This window comes from Callospermophilus lateralis, chromosome 4 (genome assembly GCF_048772815.1).
Source record: "Callospermophilus lateralis isolate mCalLat2 chromosome 4, mCalLat2.hap1, whole genome shotgun sequence".
Lineage (NCBI taxonomy): Eukaryota > Metazoa > Chordata > Mammalia > Rodentia > Sciuridae > Callospermophilus > Callospermophilus lateralis.
Window position 1 is genome coordinate 116,593,761 of NC_135308.1, and position 19,862 is coordinate 116,613,622.

Genomic DNA, 19,862 nt, shown 5'->3' on the forward strand with positions numbered 1-19,862 from the left:
CCTTCTGAAATTTTGATTTACCATTTTTTAAAAAAATCTCATTCATATGGAATTTGTCAGACATGGTTGTGGAGGAAACAGATCAGGGTGTATAAGCAAGTGGCGTCTGTGCACAGTGGCCATTGCCAAGTTGTTATTGTTTTAAAAATTCATGCTGGGATGAGAATGTGGCTCAGTGGTAGAGCACTTGCCTAGCACAGTGAGGCCCTGGGTTTGATCTTCGGTAAACACACCAAAAAATTATAAATAAAAAATTATGGTTAGGGAAGGAAATTGAGTTAAAAACAGAATATTCAAAATTCTAGGGCAGTTTGTAGACCAAGGAATCATATAGGGCCTTCCCTTTTGCTCCACATAAATGCATTCACAAAGTGGTGTCTTTCTTCCCTGACAAGCTAGAACCAAAGCGCCCAAAGCAGCTGGGTCTGGGGGTGCCCCAGCTGTCAGGTCAGCATATGGCAGAGAATGATGCTGAATGATCCAGACCAGGGGGCGGTGGGCAGCCTGCAGGCCTCAACCTGTTTCTAGTGTTTGCATGCCCTTAAATTCTCCCTCCAGATGGTCATCTCCTGGAGATCTATTCAGCTCACTTTGCATCTCTTCTAGCTGCAGGGCACAAAGTTTGTGGGAGTCAAGTTTCACAGACTGGTCTGGAAACGGCCACTTTGACAACTTGGAGCCAGGAAAGGACTCCTCTCCAGACAAACCCTAGGCTGCAGCTCCCTGCCTCTCCTGCAGTGCTCGCCTTTGGCTGAACTCAGGCAGGGCCTTGCATGGTAATATAGGAAGGAAAAGGGCCAGGAGACCGGGGACCAGAGTTTTTGTTTCCCCCGCTAGATGGAGAACCAGTTTGGGCACAGTGAGCTTCATTCTCTGTGGGGGCATCCAGGAGAGTTGTCAAAGCTGAAGGCTTTCCTTGGAACTAGTAATCACTCATTCCAGACCAATAGAAAGCATCCCAGTTGTCTTTTGATTTCAGGCGTCATAAGGTGGCTAATTACCTTATCTGGAAGATGCTGGGAGACCAGGGCTGGGGAGCAAAGTAGCTACTTGGCTTTTGCATCTGAGCTGCCTTCCCTGTGTTGGGAGGAGGCATGAGGATAGTGACAACAGGTGGCTTGGAAATCAAGGAAGAATCCTGGTATGCTGCAGCTGCTAAGGGGCTGCTGCTCTCCCCTGCACTGGCTCTTGGGAGTTCTAGAGACCCACTGGAGATGCGTGTTTGTGACTGGAGCCTGCCAGCCATTAAAATATTTTCCAACATCTGCTGAGGACATTTTAGCAACCATTCCAACAAAGATGCTTCTGCTTGGTTTTAGTAACAATAGCTGGAATGAGTGATTATTTATAGTCTTTGGGTATGTAGTAGTGCACATAAGACTTTTGCCCCTTCTTTGTCTTCTTTGTCTGCCCCAGGTACCTGTAATTGGATGGGCTCTGGCAAAAGCCCTGATCCAGTTTCTCTCTTGATAAACAGCTTTGGTCACTGTAGTAGGCATACATTCCTGTGTAATAAACCAGCCAAATCAACTTAAAACAACAGTAAATATTTATTATATTATTATAATCTGTAGGGTAAGAGTTTGGGAGAAGTTTACCTGGATGGTCCTTGCTTGGGGGTTTCTCCTAAAATTGCAGTTAAGATGTTGCCTAGGGCTAGAAAACCTGCTTCTGGGCTGTGGATATAGCTCAGTTGGTAGAATGATTGCCTCACAAGCACAAGGCCCTGGGTTCAATCCCCAGCACCACAAAACAAAACAAAACAAAATCTGCTTCCAAGATGGCTCACTCACTCAGGAGGCTGGCAAATTGGGCTTTTGCAGACAGCTTCAGTTCCTCACCAGGTGGTGTTCCTAATATGGTGGTGTTTTTTCCCCCAAAGTAATAGGAGAGATAGCAAGGCAGAAGTGGCCACATCTTTTATGACCTATTCTCAGAAATCACATACTATCACGTGCCCTATTCTATTGGTGATATGACCAACCTTCATGCATTGTGGGACCACAGAGGATCATTAGGAGCTGTCCTGGAAGCTGGCTACTGCAGCCATGCTGGAAATAAATGGGGTGTGAAGAACCCTCTGTATTTCTTTTCCACCAGCAATGCTGTGAAGTGGGACAGGAAGCCACTTGAATGGTTGGGGCACTTCTTAGTCTGATAGTGTCATTTCCCTTAAGGACAGGCATTAATGTAATGGAGGAATAAAAAAATTCCCTTACATAATGAAGCTCACTACTAGGCAAAGTAGCTCTCATATATGATGAGGAAGGGATGGATAATTCTTTCATAGACAATGGAGAAACTGGATTTTAAGAGAAAGATGGACTTGGGGCCGGAGGTGTAGCTCTGTCGTACAGTGTATGCACAGCACGTGCGAGATTCTGGATTCAATCTTCAGCACCAGAAACAAATCGGAAGCCAGATCTTGAAATCCTTATGCTTTCTAAGCTTGGATATATTAAGCTGAGGAGAAAAACCCCATTCCCTGGATGTTTTAATTACCAAAAGATGGTAATTAGAAGCACCTTTTATACCTCCGTCCTCTGAGGACCTTTCATCAGCAGAGCTGCAAGCCAAGAGGACATATGTGGACTTCAGGTTTCACAGGCAGGTGGTCACGAATCTTCCACTTAAAAACTAAGATTGAAAACTGTCCTCTACCTACTCTGTGGTACTCCAGGATTCAGCTCCCATATCCCACAGCTGAATCTCATTTTATGTAGTGATTGCTAGGCCAGCAGTAGAGGTCTTGGACAGTGCTTACGTCCTTTGGGTTCTGCTTGTTGGCTGTTGCTTCAACAGATTTCAGTGTATGCACATGACGAGCCCTTTAAATCCACAGGTGGCAGAGAGATGTAACCAAGTCTGTAGGGAGCTTGGTGCTATGGGGCAGGTACAGTGTCAGTGTGAATAGGTGGGTTAGGAAGATGGTCTGGTAGTCTGTGCTTGTCCTCATTTTAATGTGTGAACATTCTCCTTGCTGATGGCTTTACATTAAGATGTTAACTAAATTTCCTGTTTTTATGGTGGTAATTTAGCAATTTTATGAGTGCCTTATGCCAACTTGTTTTACTACTTGGTTACTGATTAAAGGTTCTTCACCTTTTCTCCAGTATTTAGACAAAGGTCAGAGTGGGTAGCTCTCAAAAACAAGTCTGATCTGGCCGTTCAACCTTATGTTTTTCTTCTTAGTTGCTTTAAGTTTTAATATCTCCTGTCCTGGAATCTAATAGGTCAGTGCTCATTCTTCATTAGATTTTCTTAGCCTTAAGGCTAAGACTTAAGTCCAGGGTGGGGGGAAAAATCACATCTAAGTATTTATATCTTAGAGCTACTGTTAGCTTGATTTGTAGACAGGGAAGGGGCAACATCCAGCTAGGTGAGCCCCTGCTATTAACAGCTGGGAGTTGTTGGGAGAGATGATTTACTGTGGGGACCAAGTACTGTTGCTGGGGGTATGCAAAAGATCGTAAGGTCAGAATTGCGATCGTAGTGAGCAGCTTTGAGGATGAAGTGGTGGTGGTCTTTTGGGGCAAAGAACAGGCATGTTGGAGAACAGGTTCTCCAAGCTCAGTGTTCCTTTCCTGTAACACAACCCAGTGCTGTGCAGGTATTCCAAGGTGGGCCCTTTGCATCACACCCATGGGCTTAGGGACAGAGTGAACTGACAGGCTCATGCTGATGAGTCCTTTGTCTCTATGAGACAGCTAGGTTGACTTCCAACACCAGCATCCATGAAACAACAGACTAACTGGTTAGCTTGTAAGGATCAAAATCAAATCATAGGGGCTGGGGTTGTGGCCCAGTGGTAGAGTGCTCACCTAGCACCTGTGAGGCACTCACTGGGTTAGAGCCTCAGCACATTTAAAAAATCAAATCCCAGATCCTTCTAACTCTGACATTGTGATATGCTCAAGTCACCTGTTTTTCTGGTAATCTAACAACTCTCTGGGTGTGCTCTAACATTGTATTTTCTACTTGGTCTTTAGAATTGCTGGGATGAGGCAACCTGCTGGTTCTGGGGTTGGCATATTATTCCCTACTTGTTTCTACAGTTTTATTGGAACACACACATTTATGTATCGTCTAGGGCTACATCTGTGCTATAAGAGCAGAGTGTGACGCCACACATGGCCCACAAGCCTAAAGTATCACCTGTCTCTCCCTTTAAGATAAAGGTTGTTGATCCCTTGAAGTCATTCATTAGGACAGTGGGCGACAAGGCAAAGTACCTCTGAAGATGAGCATCATCTACCTACCTGAAAGCTAGATTATTTTTTTAACCCCTCCAAAGTTGTAAGTGATCAGGAAAGATTTTCTCCATGGCTATGTAGTGCTTCATTCGGGCTTGTCAATCACTAGGAAATCAGGTGCATAAGAGCTATCCAGGCAGAGACTATAATCTGTTGAGGAAATGTCCCATTTTTTGCTATTAGGAAAGTGGTTAAAACAAACAGCATCAAGAATAAAAGTAGCTTGTCAATTACTACTTGTGGACTAAAACAAAGGACACAGTCCCACTAGAACAGAAATAAATTTTAATTTGTTGAAAAGTGCAGCAGTGAACAGGGTCCTTTGAAGGGCACTTTCTAAGTGAAATGACTGATGACAGAGAGCCAGGGCCGAGTAACCTCCAGGAACAGATGATGCAAACATAGGGAGTTTACAAAAATTCAGTGGGAACAAAGTAGTAAATCTAAAGAACCTAAATATACCCATCTAATTCCAGTTGAAGTCCCCTCTGCTTTCTCTTAAGGATCCTGGGACAAGTTAGCTTTCATTTGAAAAGCACTAATCCTAATACTTAAAAATAAATTTAAGAACATTTCTCACAGATTAAGGTGTAACTTCTATGGCTATCATTACTATTTTGTACAAAAACCCTGGTGTCGTCAATCAAAATGTGTTTGCAAAAGCACCGTTTGTCAATTCAAAGATACTCAATGTATTCCCTGCTTTGAAATTATATGAGGGAGAACTTTGTAATAGAAAATGTTGTAAGGCAAAAATCTCTTCATTCCAAAGGCCTCTGTTCATTCCCAGTGGTTTTACAGTCCTCTACTCTGCAGGGTACCAACAGACATGAACCTGACCTTAAAAGGGAAAATAATCAAAATCCAAATCAGTACAGTTAAGAACAAGGCAAGCCTCTTGCAAGTGGGTCCCTTGTACAAAAACATTCTGAAAATAGCAGTGCGCCCTGCAGTCCCTTAGGCTAGAAACTGAGGTCTATTTTAAGGTTGGCTAGGAAAGATCCCCAAACTAAAAGAGGTACACGGAAGGCCTTACCACATCCCACACCCAGACACGTCAGCTGGACGCAAGAGCAGTATGGCAGAGAGGCTGCTGGCAGCTGACTCGTGTCACTCTTAAAGACTCCACCTGCTTTCAGGAACCAGCATCATAAACTGAACAATATGACATCACAGTCCAAGACCTGGTAAGAGTTGGTTTCTTTTTATTTGGGAATAACTATGGTCAACTTTCATTAATGTCAAAGTTGACGAATAAGAATCAAAGTGGAGAATAAAGTCAATACCCACATTCAACATTATAGTTGCTTTTAGTTACACTTATTTTTAAAATTTTCTCTAAAGCATTCACAGCAGAGGTGTTCATTTCATCGGCCTATTCACCTCTAGGTACCACCACAGTTGCTGGGGTCACGTGAGGTAAAAGAAAAAATCCAATGGCTACTAACCCAACATGGCTATCTGGAGTTCTGATAGAAAAGTTAACTACGGCCATGTCTTAAGAAGTGCTTAAAGCTCGACAGGCCTTAAATAAAGCTAAAATCACTTATTGCCTGAGTTGAACAGGTTATAAACCACAGCTCTTCCTCCCTTGCTGTCCCACCTATAATCAGCCTTCTTGAAGAAAACATTAGAAACGGAACTGGTTTTCAAGCCAAGAAACAAAACATGTGTGTTCTAAGCAGTGAAACCTAAAAATCTGATTTTGATAAGTAATAAAAGATTCCAGAAACTCAGGAAGAACCTGTCTGAAAGAGAAGAAGGTAGGATAAAGCAGTTGATGCTACTTTAGTTTGCATCAACTACAGGGCATTTTTACATCTTAAAACAAATGACAGAAAATAATGACAGCAAAATAGAGTCCAAACAACTTCATATGTGGCACTGGTAAGTTAGGCTCCCCGTGGGACAGGCACTTGCTTCCTCCCAAGTTTGGCCCTTCAACCTGTTGACCCAAGAGCCTGGTCTACAGAAGGCCCTCAGAAACACAACCTTCCCCAACTGTGTACCTTGACAGTTTAGAGGCGGAAGTCTCAAGAGACATTTCCTCAATACTGCTAGTGCTGACTGGCACTCCACATGGTTAGCCACTGGAAAGCAGGTGGCTGTCACCTTCAAGAGCAACCTGGAATTAGCCTTTACCACAGCTTACTGCCCTATCTCAATGTAGCACTAACCCAGAATTCCAAAGAAACAGCTTGGTTGACATGTTTTAAATTTGCCACCTTATCACACTGTGATGGATTTTATAAACAACATTATCTACTTATTTTAAAACAATGGTACCTGTTCTATGATCTGATGATTCAGCTGAGGGTTATTCTTCAAGCCATGTGATGTTAGTATTTTTGATAGTGAGGTGCTCAGTCTGAAGTGTGTGCAGGTCCTTTGAATTTAGATCAAGTTATAAATCAAAAGGTTTTCATACTTTTTCCCTATCTGAATGGATTTACACATTCAGACTCTAACCACATGGGGATAATCAAGAACTGTGGCCCCAGGACAGAAAGGACATGGTGAGAACAAAGACTTCAGGAGTGTTCGTTATCATCTGAGGAAAGAGACAAGGGTAGCCACTCCTGACCTATGGGCAGAATTCACAGTTTAACACGTTGCACGAGGAAGTCAGCTGATTGGGTTGCTTTTCAAATAGGACTTAGAACCAGTCCAGAGCTTTTCCAGGCATGGTCTCAAAGATGAGCTACAGACACCTACTACAGTCACTTCATCAGGAGGAGTCGTGAAGGGATCCCACTTGAGGCTGGGCATGGTCGCTAAAGAGGATGTTTTGAGAACCTTCGCATCCTGACACTGCCATGATTGCTGAACATGAGACGAGGGTCAAACCTGTATCTGGGGATGATAAAAGAAGAATCGTTGCATGAGCTTTTAGCTAAACACTATTTCCTCAGAATGTTATTCATCAGAAAGGTTAGCAGGAAGGGATGTAAAAGAAAACAAAATCACCAGAAGGACTCTCATGAGAAAGTCTGTAGTAAAAGATACGAGGACTTAATAGTTAAGAACATTTCATAGTAAACAAAAACAACAAAAACCCATTTCTGCTGAGTGCAGTGGTGCACGCCTGTAATTTCAGGTACTTAGAGGCTGAGGCAGGAAGATCACAAGTTTGAGGCCAGCCTCAATGACTTAGACTACTCTCAAAAATTTTTAAGAAGGGCTAGGGATGTCGCTCAGTGGTAGACCACTTGCCTACCATGTGTGAGACTGTGTTCAATCCCCAGCACCACAAAAACAAAAACTTCCCATCCCAAGCCAGCAAGCCTAAAATCATATAGTATAAATTGAGGGGAGAAAAAGCAGAAGGTTGATCTTAAATGGTACCAGAAGGTAACAAGTCTTTTTTTTTTTTTCCCTTGAGGGAGGAGGGGTGATCCCTGAGGTATAAAGCAGCCAGATGGAAGAGAAGAGCCTAACCCTGGTTGAAAGCTCTGCTGGCAGTTTCAAAGCCCTCTCCTGTTTGATAGTTAAGACATACAGACACAGAAGAGCACAAGTGTGCAGCTGAGATGTGTTTGAATCTGGCTCACAATTTAGATGAGCTCTGCCCCCCCCCCCCCCCCCAAAATAGTATTCACACCAAATGTATGGCACACACCAAAAAACAAAAAACAATTTACCACTCCAGGGGAAAGGTAGAATGAATGCTGAATAAAGAATATGCATTGGCTAGGAAGATCTTAGGTGTGCAGGCTGGAAGTAATATTGTACTAATATTGTAATAATATCCTATCTTGTAGGATAAATTAATTATTTTAGAGCAGTGGTTAGTCAACACTTTTGTAAAGGGTCAGATAATATATTTTTGTGGGGACTGCAGGCCACATACCAACCATTCAGCTTTAGTATTTAGTAGGAAATAGTAATCAGGGCTAATGAATTTAAAACAGAAAATCAGTGGAGTTTAAGACAGCTCAGGCAAACAGCAGCTCAGCAAAACCAGCATCTAAAACTTGAATCACAAACTTCAACAATATAAGACAATTGGTTATAGTTAAACAGATAATCAGAAGAAAGAAGGTAGCTCCCACATCTGTCTTGCACTGGCCTATTGGATGTGGACATGAAAGGTCTACATTCTAGCAGCCAAGTGGTCAGGGACTCAATGGCATCTAGTTTGATATACTGTGACCTAATAACCGTTGGAAATTGCAAAATCAACACAAGACACCCCAAAGCCCTGTGCTTTTCAGAGACTGAACTTCCCATTTCAGAAGACCAAAGCTAGGGGCTGGGGTTGTGGCTTAGTGGTGGAGTGCTTGCCTGGCATGTGTGAGGCACTGGGTTCAATTCTCAGCACCACAAATGAACAAACATATCAACATCAACAACTAATAAAAGTTAAAAAACAAAAAAAAAACCGACCCACAACCAAAGCTGGGAGGGCAAAATACTTGACCAATCATTGCACTAATAGGTATCTATATTTAAGAAGTAATTTAGTGCAAATGATAAACTGATAAATATAATTTTTTTATATTGTCATCTAGATTTTTAAAACTCTGATTCTTATTTTGAATTGTTGTAATTGAAAAAATTTTTGATCAACTCATAATTATACACATTTATGGAACACAATTTGGTTTTGACACTGGTATACACTGTTATCTAGGTTTCTGTTGGTTTTTTTTTGTGATGCTGGGGACCTAACCCAGTGCCACGTACATGCTAGGCAAGTGCTCTGACACTGAGCTTCTTCCCCACCCCCAGCCCTGTTATCTAGTTTTAGTGTGCTAGAATCTGTCTCTTTGGCTATATATGCAATACTTAGATATATTTCTTTAATAAACAGTCTATAATCCAGTTTCTGTACTCATTGACATACATTCTTCTCATTTGGACTGAAAATAAAATTTGATATGAAGATGGCTAAATAGTTACAAATTTTCCATCAACTTAGGACCTCGCTGCTGTCTTACAGTCAAGGGTGTAAGAACTGAAATAATCCATTCCTGGTTACAGTTTTTAAACTTCATACCCTTTAAGCATAAAGTGAATCCTTCTTGTCATAGGCAGCTTAAATGCCTGGTGTTTGTGCCTTGTGTCCTATTGACTAGGCATTGTGTAACAGGAGAGGAGGAACAACATATCTGGGCAGGTGAAAATCACCTTTGTACTCATTTTTGGAAATGGACTTACATTTCAATATTTGGTTTAAACCTATCTTCACATGCTTAAAATATAACACTCAAGTTACTATGGTTGGGGTTTCTGAGAAAAGTGATGAAGGCATACACTCTTGGAAAGCCTAGGAACAGGACAGCACTAGGTCAGAGCTTACTTAAGCCCTACTTGCCACCAGTACAACCAAGTGGTACCATGACAAGAATCACAGCAGCAGGGCAAAAGGAAGAGCCTGGGGCAGGAGAAGGGTGCATGCACCCAGGGCAGTGGAGAGCCAAAGTGTCTCAAACAGCTTATTTTCCCAGCACAACAGGGTGAGGCAATATGAAGATAGTATTCCCTCTCCAACAGAAAGGCTTGTGGTCAATGCAGAAAGGACCCATAGGACTCCCTATCTTCTATAACAGCATGACCACTAGAGACAACTTGGCAAAGTGAAGACAGAGGAAACTTACCCGGGGTCAAAAACTCCTGGAGTGCGACAGGTTGGCCCAGAACAGGACTGTAACATCATCAACCGATAGTTCATCTTTCCTAGAAGCTCTGGGTCTATACTTTTAGCAATGTTAGTGATTTGGTCTGGGTCTGCAGTCAGATTATAGACTTCTACAAACACCTGGATGAAATGAAAGTATGGTGGAAAGAAAAAAGGGTTATAATCAAGGAAATATTCCAAATGTGAATTATTTCTAAATGGGAAGGGAGGACATAGAAAAAAACCCAACACCCAGTATAACAGCATCTGGCCTCAAGATCCTTAAGGAGCCCAACTGTGTACTTATGACAATGGTGCATCTGTGTTGGGTGTCCATGGCTTTGAGTCTATAGCTTCAGCTGGAAAGGGACCACCTGCACCCTGATGCCTTCAGGCAGTTAGGACAGGGCAGTAAGAGGAAACTAATTATTCTTGATAATTGAAGAACAGAAGGCAGGGCCCTCAATGGCAGGCCCTCCGAAACAAGACTTCATAATGAAACTACAGGAGTGAGAGTTAACACTGGAAGGCTTATTTCTGCCTTAGAATTTTGAGATTCAAATAAGAATGGGTATGAAAAGTGCCTCAATTTAAGCTATTCAAGTTTCCCCATTTATAACACCAATTGGGGAAAGATACAATACTCGTTATTTCCAACATTAGACATAACTGTAGGATTAGTACTTCCCCCTCTAACCTGTATGCTGTTCTCCAAATTGGAGTCAAATGATAGGTTGCCTACAACAGCTCCCAGTAGCTATCCTCAGACTATCATTTATAATTATCAAAACTTGATGAACACTGTTGGGAAGGGAGGAACAGAAACTGCGTTTGAGGGACACCCTGTTGTCCACCATGCTTCTGAGCTCCACGTGGAGCAGCAAGCACAATTTCTGAGAAACAGAGGAACCACTACTCTGTGGAGTACCAGACGCAGCAGGGGCATGTGCGCTAATAAGCAGAATGCGCTCACAGGGACCGCAGCCCATGTGATTCTTCAGGCTGGCCAAAAAACTCACTTTTTCCAAGGATAGAGCTCCTGGGCCTTTGTACCCACTTTATTTGATGAGCACTGGACTGTGCTGTGGTGGGAACAGGAGTTTTTGAATATATCAGTTGCTATCAACTTTCTAGGAAAGGCTAATGCCTCTCATGGCCATAGAAGTTGAAGTGCTTCACTTTTGCCCCAACTACTTTTTAAGAAGGGACCAGGTGTGAATCATTCTAAAAAAGTGAACTGTGTCTGAGGGGTGGTGTGAGTGGAGAAAACCCATTTAGAAAGATCACAGTGACAAGCAAAACATGGCTGTGTGGAATTTTTCTTAACTGCAGGATACACTAAATAAAATACCTTTCTTTCATTTATGTAGTGCTAAGAAACACATCTTCCCTAGAAGGCAAGCTTGGAATTACTCTTATGCCACCACGTCCAACCAATAAAGCACTAGCAATAGACAAAGGTTGGGGGAGGTATAGGTGAAGTCCCTCTTACCTCTTGGTCATCAAACTCGCAGTACTGTAAATTCCATAATGCTGACATTGTCCTTACACAAGCATAGGTGTTGTTATAAGCATCTTCACAAACACAGTCTGGGAAGCATTGCTGTAGAAATATTTAAGAAGTTAAATGAAGATCGTTTTTCCATGGTAACAACAACCTAGTTGCCTACTGGAACAACTCAGTTAGCTAAAGCCAGACATGGAATTTGGCAGAAACGAGGAAACTTTCTGCAGAGACTCCAATAAGTAAAAAACAAATGCAAAGGGCTGGGGTTGTGGCTCAGTGGTAGAGCGCTTGCCTAGCACTTGCAAGACCCTGGGTTTGATCCTCAGACCACATAAAATTAAATAAAATAAAGGTATACTACAACTAAAATTAAGTATTAAAAAAAAAAAAACAAAAAACAGATGCAAGGCTCTGTTCCTTACTAATGGCTGACTTAAAGAATTGTGTTGGGGCTGGGGACGTGGCTCAAGCGGTAACTTGCTTGCCTGGCATGCGCGTGGCGCTGGGTTTGATCCTCAGCGACACATAAAAATAAAATAAAGATGTGTCCATCAAAAACTAAAAAATAAATATTAAAAAATTCTCTCTTAAAAAAAAAAAAAAAAGAATTTGTGTTTGTACCATCTGTAGACTGCTGCCATCTCTTGTCTGGTAACCTCCTGATAAGAATTAGTTGTAATAAGCACCTGTTAAATGTACAGGTTGGCAAGGAGAAGAAACATCCAACAGTCATTTCAAAGGACTACTATCCTATAGAGAAAAAGTAGCTAAAATGAACTTTGTGGCAATATTTGCAGGTAAATCATTTATGAGCATTCTTGTCACCAAAATGTGACGTAACTGGCTTTTAAAAAATATTTAGTTTTTAGTTGTAGATGGACACAATACCTTTATCTCATTTATGTGGTGCTGATGATCAAACCCAGTGCCTCACATGTGCTAGGTGAGCACCTTGCCATTGAGCCCGAGCCCCAGCCCCAGCCCTCCTGTGGCTTACTTCATGTATTCCACAGACTCTGTCATTCCACTTGTTGTTAGCCCTTTACTGTGTCCCAAACTTGGCGTTAGGAGAGCCAACTCCAGATGGAAGCCTAGTTCCCATTCTCCAGCACATCTATCAGTTACCTTTATGACCTGTCTGGCTGTCACCAGTGAAAAACACTCATGATGGCATATTTACAGGGGAGAACCCCACTTGTCAGAAGTAACTGATTATATATTGCTATTTAGAGGGACAGGAAAACAATGAAAGGGCACTGTCAGAAAATAGGGCAGATACATGCATTTGTTGCACAGAGTAGAAGAATTCAAAGTGCACATTCTGGTGATAGGTTGGCAGCATCAATTTCAGGATTACCAGATTTACCTTTGTCAACCTACAAATTTCCCACAGTCGGGTGACCAAGGAGTAGCATTCATATGAAAGTTTCCCATGCTTGTACCCCTAAGCAAGAACCTTGCTGCACTGTGAGAAAGCTGTCGAGGCCAACACAAGTTACTACTCACAGATACTCCGGGACTCAGGGAAGGACATGTTGGGTCCGTGACATTCTGACCTTCTCCTTGATATTCTACCAAGACATCTGACCGCCAGGTCAAATTACTGGTACCTCTCTAGAAAAAAGAGCAGAGGTGCTTTCCGTGAGGCATATAGACTATGATAAAGAACACAGTTTTTAAACTACTGCCAAAAGGGACTTGAGAGTCAAAACTAATTGGACTGCTCATTCAGTACTAAAAGGAGCGACAGTCAAATGCTTTGAGTAGTCTCTTTCTGAGACTACTACTGTGAAGCAGGTCAGGAATAGAAACCAACAAAGTAGCTAAGCTAGAATCAAGTCCAGTGCAAGTTGCTCAAAGTCCAGATCATTGTCAATAACTGTTCATACACTCCATGTAAGAACTGTTCTAAGCTTATACCAAGGTACTCACAACCTAATACAAACACAAGAAACAAACAAACAGGGCTGGTATGCTTGGGACTAGAGTAAGTTCAGAGTTCCTCAGAATAAAGCTACAACACGTACATTAACTCCTTTGCACAGCACATTATTGATGTGGAAGGAAAGCAGCAGCTAGAACAAGAGCAAGTTTTGCTTCCAAAGCACACAGGGTGAAAGCAGAAAAACTGAAATGCAAATCAAACCCACAATGAGACACCACTTTACATCCACTTCAATAAAAAACACAAGTGCTGGTGAGGATGTAGAGAAATTGGAACCCTCAGACACTGCTGGTGAAAATATATGTAGAACAATGTGCACCTTTGGTAAAGTCTGGTAAGTGCCTCAAAGAGTTAGACATAGTTACCAAATGACCCAGGAATTTCTACTTCTACAGAATTACCCAGAAATGAAAACATGGGTCCACACAAAATCTTGTATACAAATTGTTCGTAACAGTACTATTTAAAATAGCCCCAAAATGGAAAAGTACAGTCTAAATGTCTCTGAAAAATGGATAAGTACAAGGTGGTACATTTGCCAAGTGGGGGGAATAGTATATTCATACAATGGAATATTAGAAATAAAAGGATCATACAGTGCAGATTATCCTTGAAAATATGCTCACAAGAAGCCACATATTATATGATTCTATGAGACATGTCCAGTATAGATATATACAATGGAGGAATGACTATTAATGTATTTGGGGGTTTCTTTCTGGGATGATAAAAATATTCCAAAATTAGATTATGGAGATGGTTGTACAACTCCATGAATATACTGAAAACTACTGAACTGTACCCTTTAGATGAGTGAATTGTATGATATGCAAATTAAGCTATTAATGATTCACCTCATTAACAAATAAATTGCACAGTAAGACCAACTATACATTGCAAATACTTTTTCAATTTGTCACCTATTTTAACTTTGTTTATGGTGGCTTTTAAGAGAGGTGGGAAAGGGAAGTTAAGAGTATGCTAACGTTTACATGTGGTCCAGTCAGCCTTTTCCTTAAGAAAACTTGCACTGTGAGATCAGAAAAATCCCATTCTCTGTCCTTGCAAATGCAACAGCTTTGAGATTTAGCTTAAGTCTTTATATAACCTTGAATTTAGTTTGGTTTTGGCTCACGATTGAGTTAGGGCTTTATACTTACCAAGATGGGCAATAGGGACATCCCATCCATCTGTGTCTTATTTAGGTTGTAGCCAGCAATGTCCAAAATAGTAGGACCCAAGTCAATGTTGGCAACGAGCATCTGTAAAAACAAGGAAAACAACAGTCTAGTATGCAATTGGTCCTGTCTTCCTTTTCTATCTATATTAAGGCTCTCTCTTGACAACTCACCTGAGACAACTACTACTCACTCTTAACTTTTGTACAGACCATTGTTTCTTTGATCTTACAATTTCATATATTCAAATTAACAAAACACAAAGCCCTTATGAGGGTTGTAATACATGCTTCTGAGAAATTATAAATCTATTTCACCCAGACTCTAATTGATCAAAACATTTAAAACTCCTTTGAAATTGCCTTGTTATGAGTCATGAGTCTTGGGCTAATGATTTTTTAAAAAGTGTCTTCCAACTTGATTATTCAGATTGGTTCACCAAATTGGACTTCACATTTTTAAATATCTCAAAGGTCGAATGCTTGCCACCATTGAGAATTATTAGCCCATTTTATAGTTTTTCAAAGTTGGCAACATTGCTAAAACACAGGCTTTGAAGGCTTCAGGAAATTACTCCCAACAATGTATCAACAAAAGTTTCCTCACACAGCATAAAATAGATGTTTTAAAATATTCTAGAAATTAAAGACCAATGTCTTGCATTTATACCTTGCCTTATTAGGAGTATTTTTCTTCTGTTTACAATACTTCTACAGGACCTAAACCAGCATGTTCCAATATAGATACAGTAGAGACCATATATTTAAAATAACTGCCTTTAAATGAAATAGACAAAATTCATTGTGTATATATTTAACCAATATATTTAAAAATTACTATTTCAACAGATAAGGAATATAAAGAAATTTAATGAGATTCTACATTTGTTTCAAACCAAGCCTATTCAGAGCCTACTTGGAGGCCTAGAGGTCACCTGGTCACAGGCTGGGAAAAGCCTTAGGATGGCAAGGACAACCCAGGAAGCAAAGCAGGGGCAAGGAGGGGGGAACTAATGCTTAGTGAGCACCTAGTCTGTGCCAGATGTTTAACCTTTATTCTTATTTATTCCTTCCCACAATCTCAGTATGTAGTACTTCCCCCATTTTACAGATGGAGAAATAAAATATAAGAACAAAGATAACAGTTTTAACTGGAAGAACCATCTTGCTAAAAAGAAATGTTTTTGAAATTATTGAGAAGGAAAGAATAGGGAGATAGAAAAAAGAAAAAGAAAAAGAAATCCTTCCACTTTAAATGTGAAAACAAAACTGAAAGTATGATGAAAGGCAAGAAAACATCTTCAGAACATTGTTCTTCAGGGGTCAGGTTTCCTCTCAGCCAGGACGGCTCTCAGAAGGCAAGAGATACATATCCTGGCTCTCAATCAATTAGCTTCTTTCTGCACCTGTCAGAAATTACCATTCAGTAGAGACAATTCAAGGAGAGGTAATCCATATGCCTGAGGAAAAAAAAAACCTCAGAGAGTTAGTCTCCAGGGATTGCATAAGACCCACTGTTATAGATAATTTTCCTGGTCTAAGTCCCTGAGGCAAACTGAGCAGGTTGGAACCCAGCCAGTAAGTCTGGTGTGAATATTGGGGAGATCACAGCAGGAGAGAAACAAATGGAGACCTGATCTCCAGAGTGTCACAGAATGAATAAGTGAAGCCAATTCCACAGACACTACTAACATGTCCAAGGCAGTTTTATAAGGAAAAAGGTAATCACTAAAATAATAAAACCCACAGACAGAGCCAGGGGTGGTGGCACACACCTGTAATCCCAGCCTTTTGGGAGACTGAGGCAGGATAATGTCAAGTTTGAGGCTAGCCTTAGTAACTTAGTGAGTCCCACTCGGGGGTGGAAAAAAATAGGACTCCACAGTAGCTCTATGGTTAGCATGTGCTAAGCCCTGGGGTTCAATCCCCAGTACCACTAGGGGAGAAAAAAAATATCACCCCATCCGCAGAAATATAAAATGGTGTTTGTGTAAGACTGGTCAAAAATTGCCTCAAGAGCCAGCAGCTGTATGATGGGAGACAATTTCTACTGGTATTTTGCTCAATGGAGAGAAAGACCTGTAAGTTCTAGTATAAATCAGGGATCAATAAGATTTGGCACGAGTTTCACAAACACGTTATCTCAGGACACTTTTTTCTTGCCTAAATATAGAGAATAAATGTTCTTCTACTCTAGAATTTTGTCTAAGAAGCAGAGATAGTTTCAAGGTGTGCATACTATGTTGGTAGAAGGAGCATCAAGTACCAATAAAGAATTCCAGAGAAAATTATACCTACCTCTAATTTAAAAAAAAAAAAATTTTAAGAGAGAGACAGCGAGAGCGAGAGTGAGAGAGAATTTTATTTATTTTTAGTTTTCGGCAGACACAACATCTTTGTTTGTATGTGGTGCTGAGGATCGAACCCAGGTCGCGCGCATACCAGGCGAGCGCGCCACCGCTTGAGCCACATTGCCACCCCCTACCTCTAATTTTAAACCACCAAGTATTAGAACAGATTTGATGGACCACCATAGTAATGACTCTTGAAACATTAGGGTTCCAAGTTTCTAGAATGGTATTGCTTTTATCACATGGTCTCTAAGTATAAATTTAAAAACACTCATTTATAGATCAGAACATAAAAAGCTTTTCCAACACCAAAATAAATTATTTCATATCATAATCTCTCGGTTTATTTGGGGTTCTTAGGATTCAAATACATAGACAGTCTGAGCAAACAGAAGCCCTCTAGAAACCCCTGCAGCACAAAATTCAGGGATATCATGTGTTGATATCTCAACTCTAAAAGAATGAAAGCATTTTTAATTACTGAAAAGAACAAGGTGATGGGATCTCAGGAGGACACATCCAGTTTGCCCGACAGAAACTGAAGCTCTGATGAGAAATCAGAGATTCCCCCATTATGTTGGGGTGTGCTAGCTGGATTTGTCACTAATGAGGAAGGTGCCAGGTTATCACCCCGTTACACTCAATAACAGAGATACAATATCCTCCCAATTTCACAACTAGGGGAAAGTGAGGCTTATTTTGTTCAAAGTCTTAAAGCCAACGGGCAATCTTTACTCTCAGATCAGGTTCCCCTGGATCATGCTCTCATTTTAGCTCTCCTACTAGCTTTCTCCTTTCTAAAAACCCCTTTGAGGAACTATCACCAAATTTAGAACTAGATTAATGTCTAGTCGTGGAGACAACTTCAGCCAACCTCTGGCATCCACACACCACCTGCTCTTGCTGTCAAACAGCCGAGACACCAGTCAGCTAAACGTGAGCTGCTTAGGCTGTCAGGCTGTGATGGCTCAGTTTGTCATGCACAGTACACAACCCTGTGTCACTCATGTGTAACAAGTGGCACTGAAATGACTGCTGCCAACACACGATCAATATCTCTGATGTTCCTCAGCTAGATGAGAACTGAGGCATTTCACATTTCAACTCCATCTGTCAACACTGCAATGTGACAAACTGGGATTCTGAGAACAGGCACAGTTCACTGTCAGCTCTGGTCCTGCTACTTACTACATGACCAGCAAAATTCATGCAACTAATGTGGATACTGCCCAGTGTTTGTTAAGGGATGGGTACTCAGTTTGGATTGTTCCTCTTCTACAGGACATCCTTGAGTGAAAAAGACAATTTCAGTGGGGAGTGTTAAGTGTGGGACCATCTGGAAACCCACAGAAGGGGCACCATGTCATCCAAGGGCAAGTCTGAAGTGACTTCCTGGGGTGGGGTAGACCAAGGTCCTGAAGGACAGGGAAGTTGGTCAAGTGAAGGCAATCTGAAGTAGGCATTCCAGACAGGAGCAGTCAGTCATACCAAGGACAGGAGGTGAGAGAGATGGTGCACTTAGGAAGTGAAAGCAGTTCAGTATAAATGCTTCCTTTTGTCCCTTGAACAAGCCTTGCTTATTCTGACATCTGTGAGTCACATTAACTGTTCTTAGAGTGCTCTTTCTACAGACTTGTGTGACTGCATACTTTTCAACCTGCCTCTGCTCAAATGCCTCAGAGGCGTACATTGACTGCTCTCGCTAAAGTCCAGGGTCTTCCCTGACACCAGCATTTAATAAGAAATCCTCCCTCACTGCTCCTTGCTGCATTCAAGGCTTTTCTAGGGTACTGTGCCAGCAGAGTATGAAGGTACTTAATAAATTCTTGTTGACTGAACTATAGTGTTAATTGTTAAGAATATGGACTCCGGAGCCAGACCACTTGAGTTCAAATGCAGGACTCTGCTTTTTTTAGCTTTGTGATTATTGGCAAAGCAATTAACTTCTGTACCTCAGTTTCTTCATCTGTAAAATGGGTATAATAGTGCATATACATATCCTAATAAGACTGAAATTTAACTGGGTTGATTCACATAAAACACATGAAATACCCAATAAATGTACTATTGAAATGTTTTCCTAGGATTCAGGCTTCGTTTAGATTGTTTAGAGAAGGTGAAGTTTCTGATTTTTAACATTTGATTGCACTGTTAACTTGAAAAGAAGGAATGGTTTGTTCCACAGGCAGCTGGCTGACACACTTCATCCTGTTCTCATTTGGCCTCCTTCCTCACACTGGCTTTATGTGGGCCTAGAAACCCCACTTTTCAGAAATGTATAGTGTTGGCATGGTCTCAATTAACTCCAAATGCCAACCTCAATAAAATATATTTTTAAAAATATTTGGTTTTTTTGGTTTAGTTGGACAAAATACCTTTATTTTATTTATTTATTTTTATGTGGTTCTGAGGATCGAACCCAGGGCCTTGTGCATACTGGGTGAACGCTCTACAATTGAATCACAATCCCAGCCCTCAATAAAACACCTAAGGTTAATAACCTTCCCAACTTGCCTATCTCCTTTGAAAGAGAGGCCTGTTTAGAGGAAACTGAAATCTGTACTGGAAAGTGGACTGGCTTTAGAAACGTAGGTCTTAAGAGCAGAAGAAAACACAGACACCACTTACGAAAACCATTTTCCCTTTGAGAGAATTTTAACAGAAAAGCATCAAGAGCATTTGTAAAAGGAAATAAGTGAAAGATACAGTGAAACACAACATTAAATCCCCAGATTAAACCAAAGTAACTAATAAGACCAGAAAGTTTGGCCCATTTTGAAACCCATTCTGCAATTTGGCTTAAATCATGAATCTGCTTATTTTCTTCAATCTGGGACCTGGGACCGAAATCATGATACAAGGACAGAAGACATAACTGGTAGAGCATATGTTGGTTTTCTCCTGAGAACAAAAGGAAAGCGTTTCTGATCAAGATGTCCACCATCTTCCAGGACTAAGTACCTTTTCAATGGAAAAAGACACTGAAATCAAATAAAGAGAAGAATGTAT

General features: G+C 41.1%; 1 protein-coding gene across 1 annotated transcript in view; it reads right to left on the minus strand.

Moving 5' to 3' along the window:
- Window positions 1–4,521: 4,521 nt before the first annotated feature.
- The window catches only part of Gns (glucosamine (N-acetyl)-6-sulfatase), a 36,148-nt gene continuing 20,807 nt past the window's right edge, over window positions 4,522–19,862 (minus strand). The window contains exons 10-14 of the mRNA XM_076854824.1: window positions 14,486–14,587; window positions 12,887–12,994; window positions 11,366–11,476; window positions 9,854–10,014; window positions 4,522–7,106 (exon numbers count right to left, since the gene is read on the minus strand). Of these exons, the coding sequence (XP_076710939.1) occupies window positions 7,028–7,106; window positions 9,854–10,014; window positions 11,366–11,476; window positions 12,887–12,994; window positions 14,486–14,587 (561 nt within the window). The 3' untranslated portion in view covers window positions 4,522–7,027. The remainder of the gene's footprint in view (window positions 7,107–9,853; window positions 10,015–11,365; window positions 11,477–12,886; window positions 12,995–14,485; window positions 14,588–19,862) is intronic.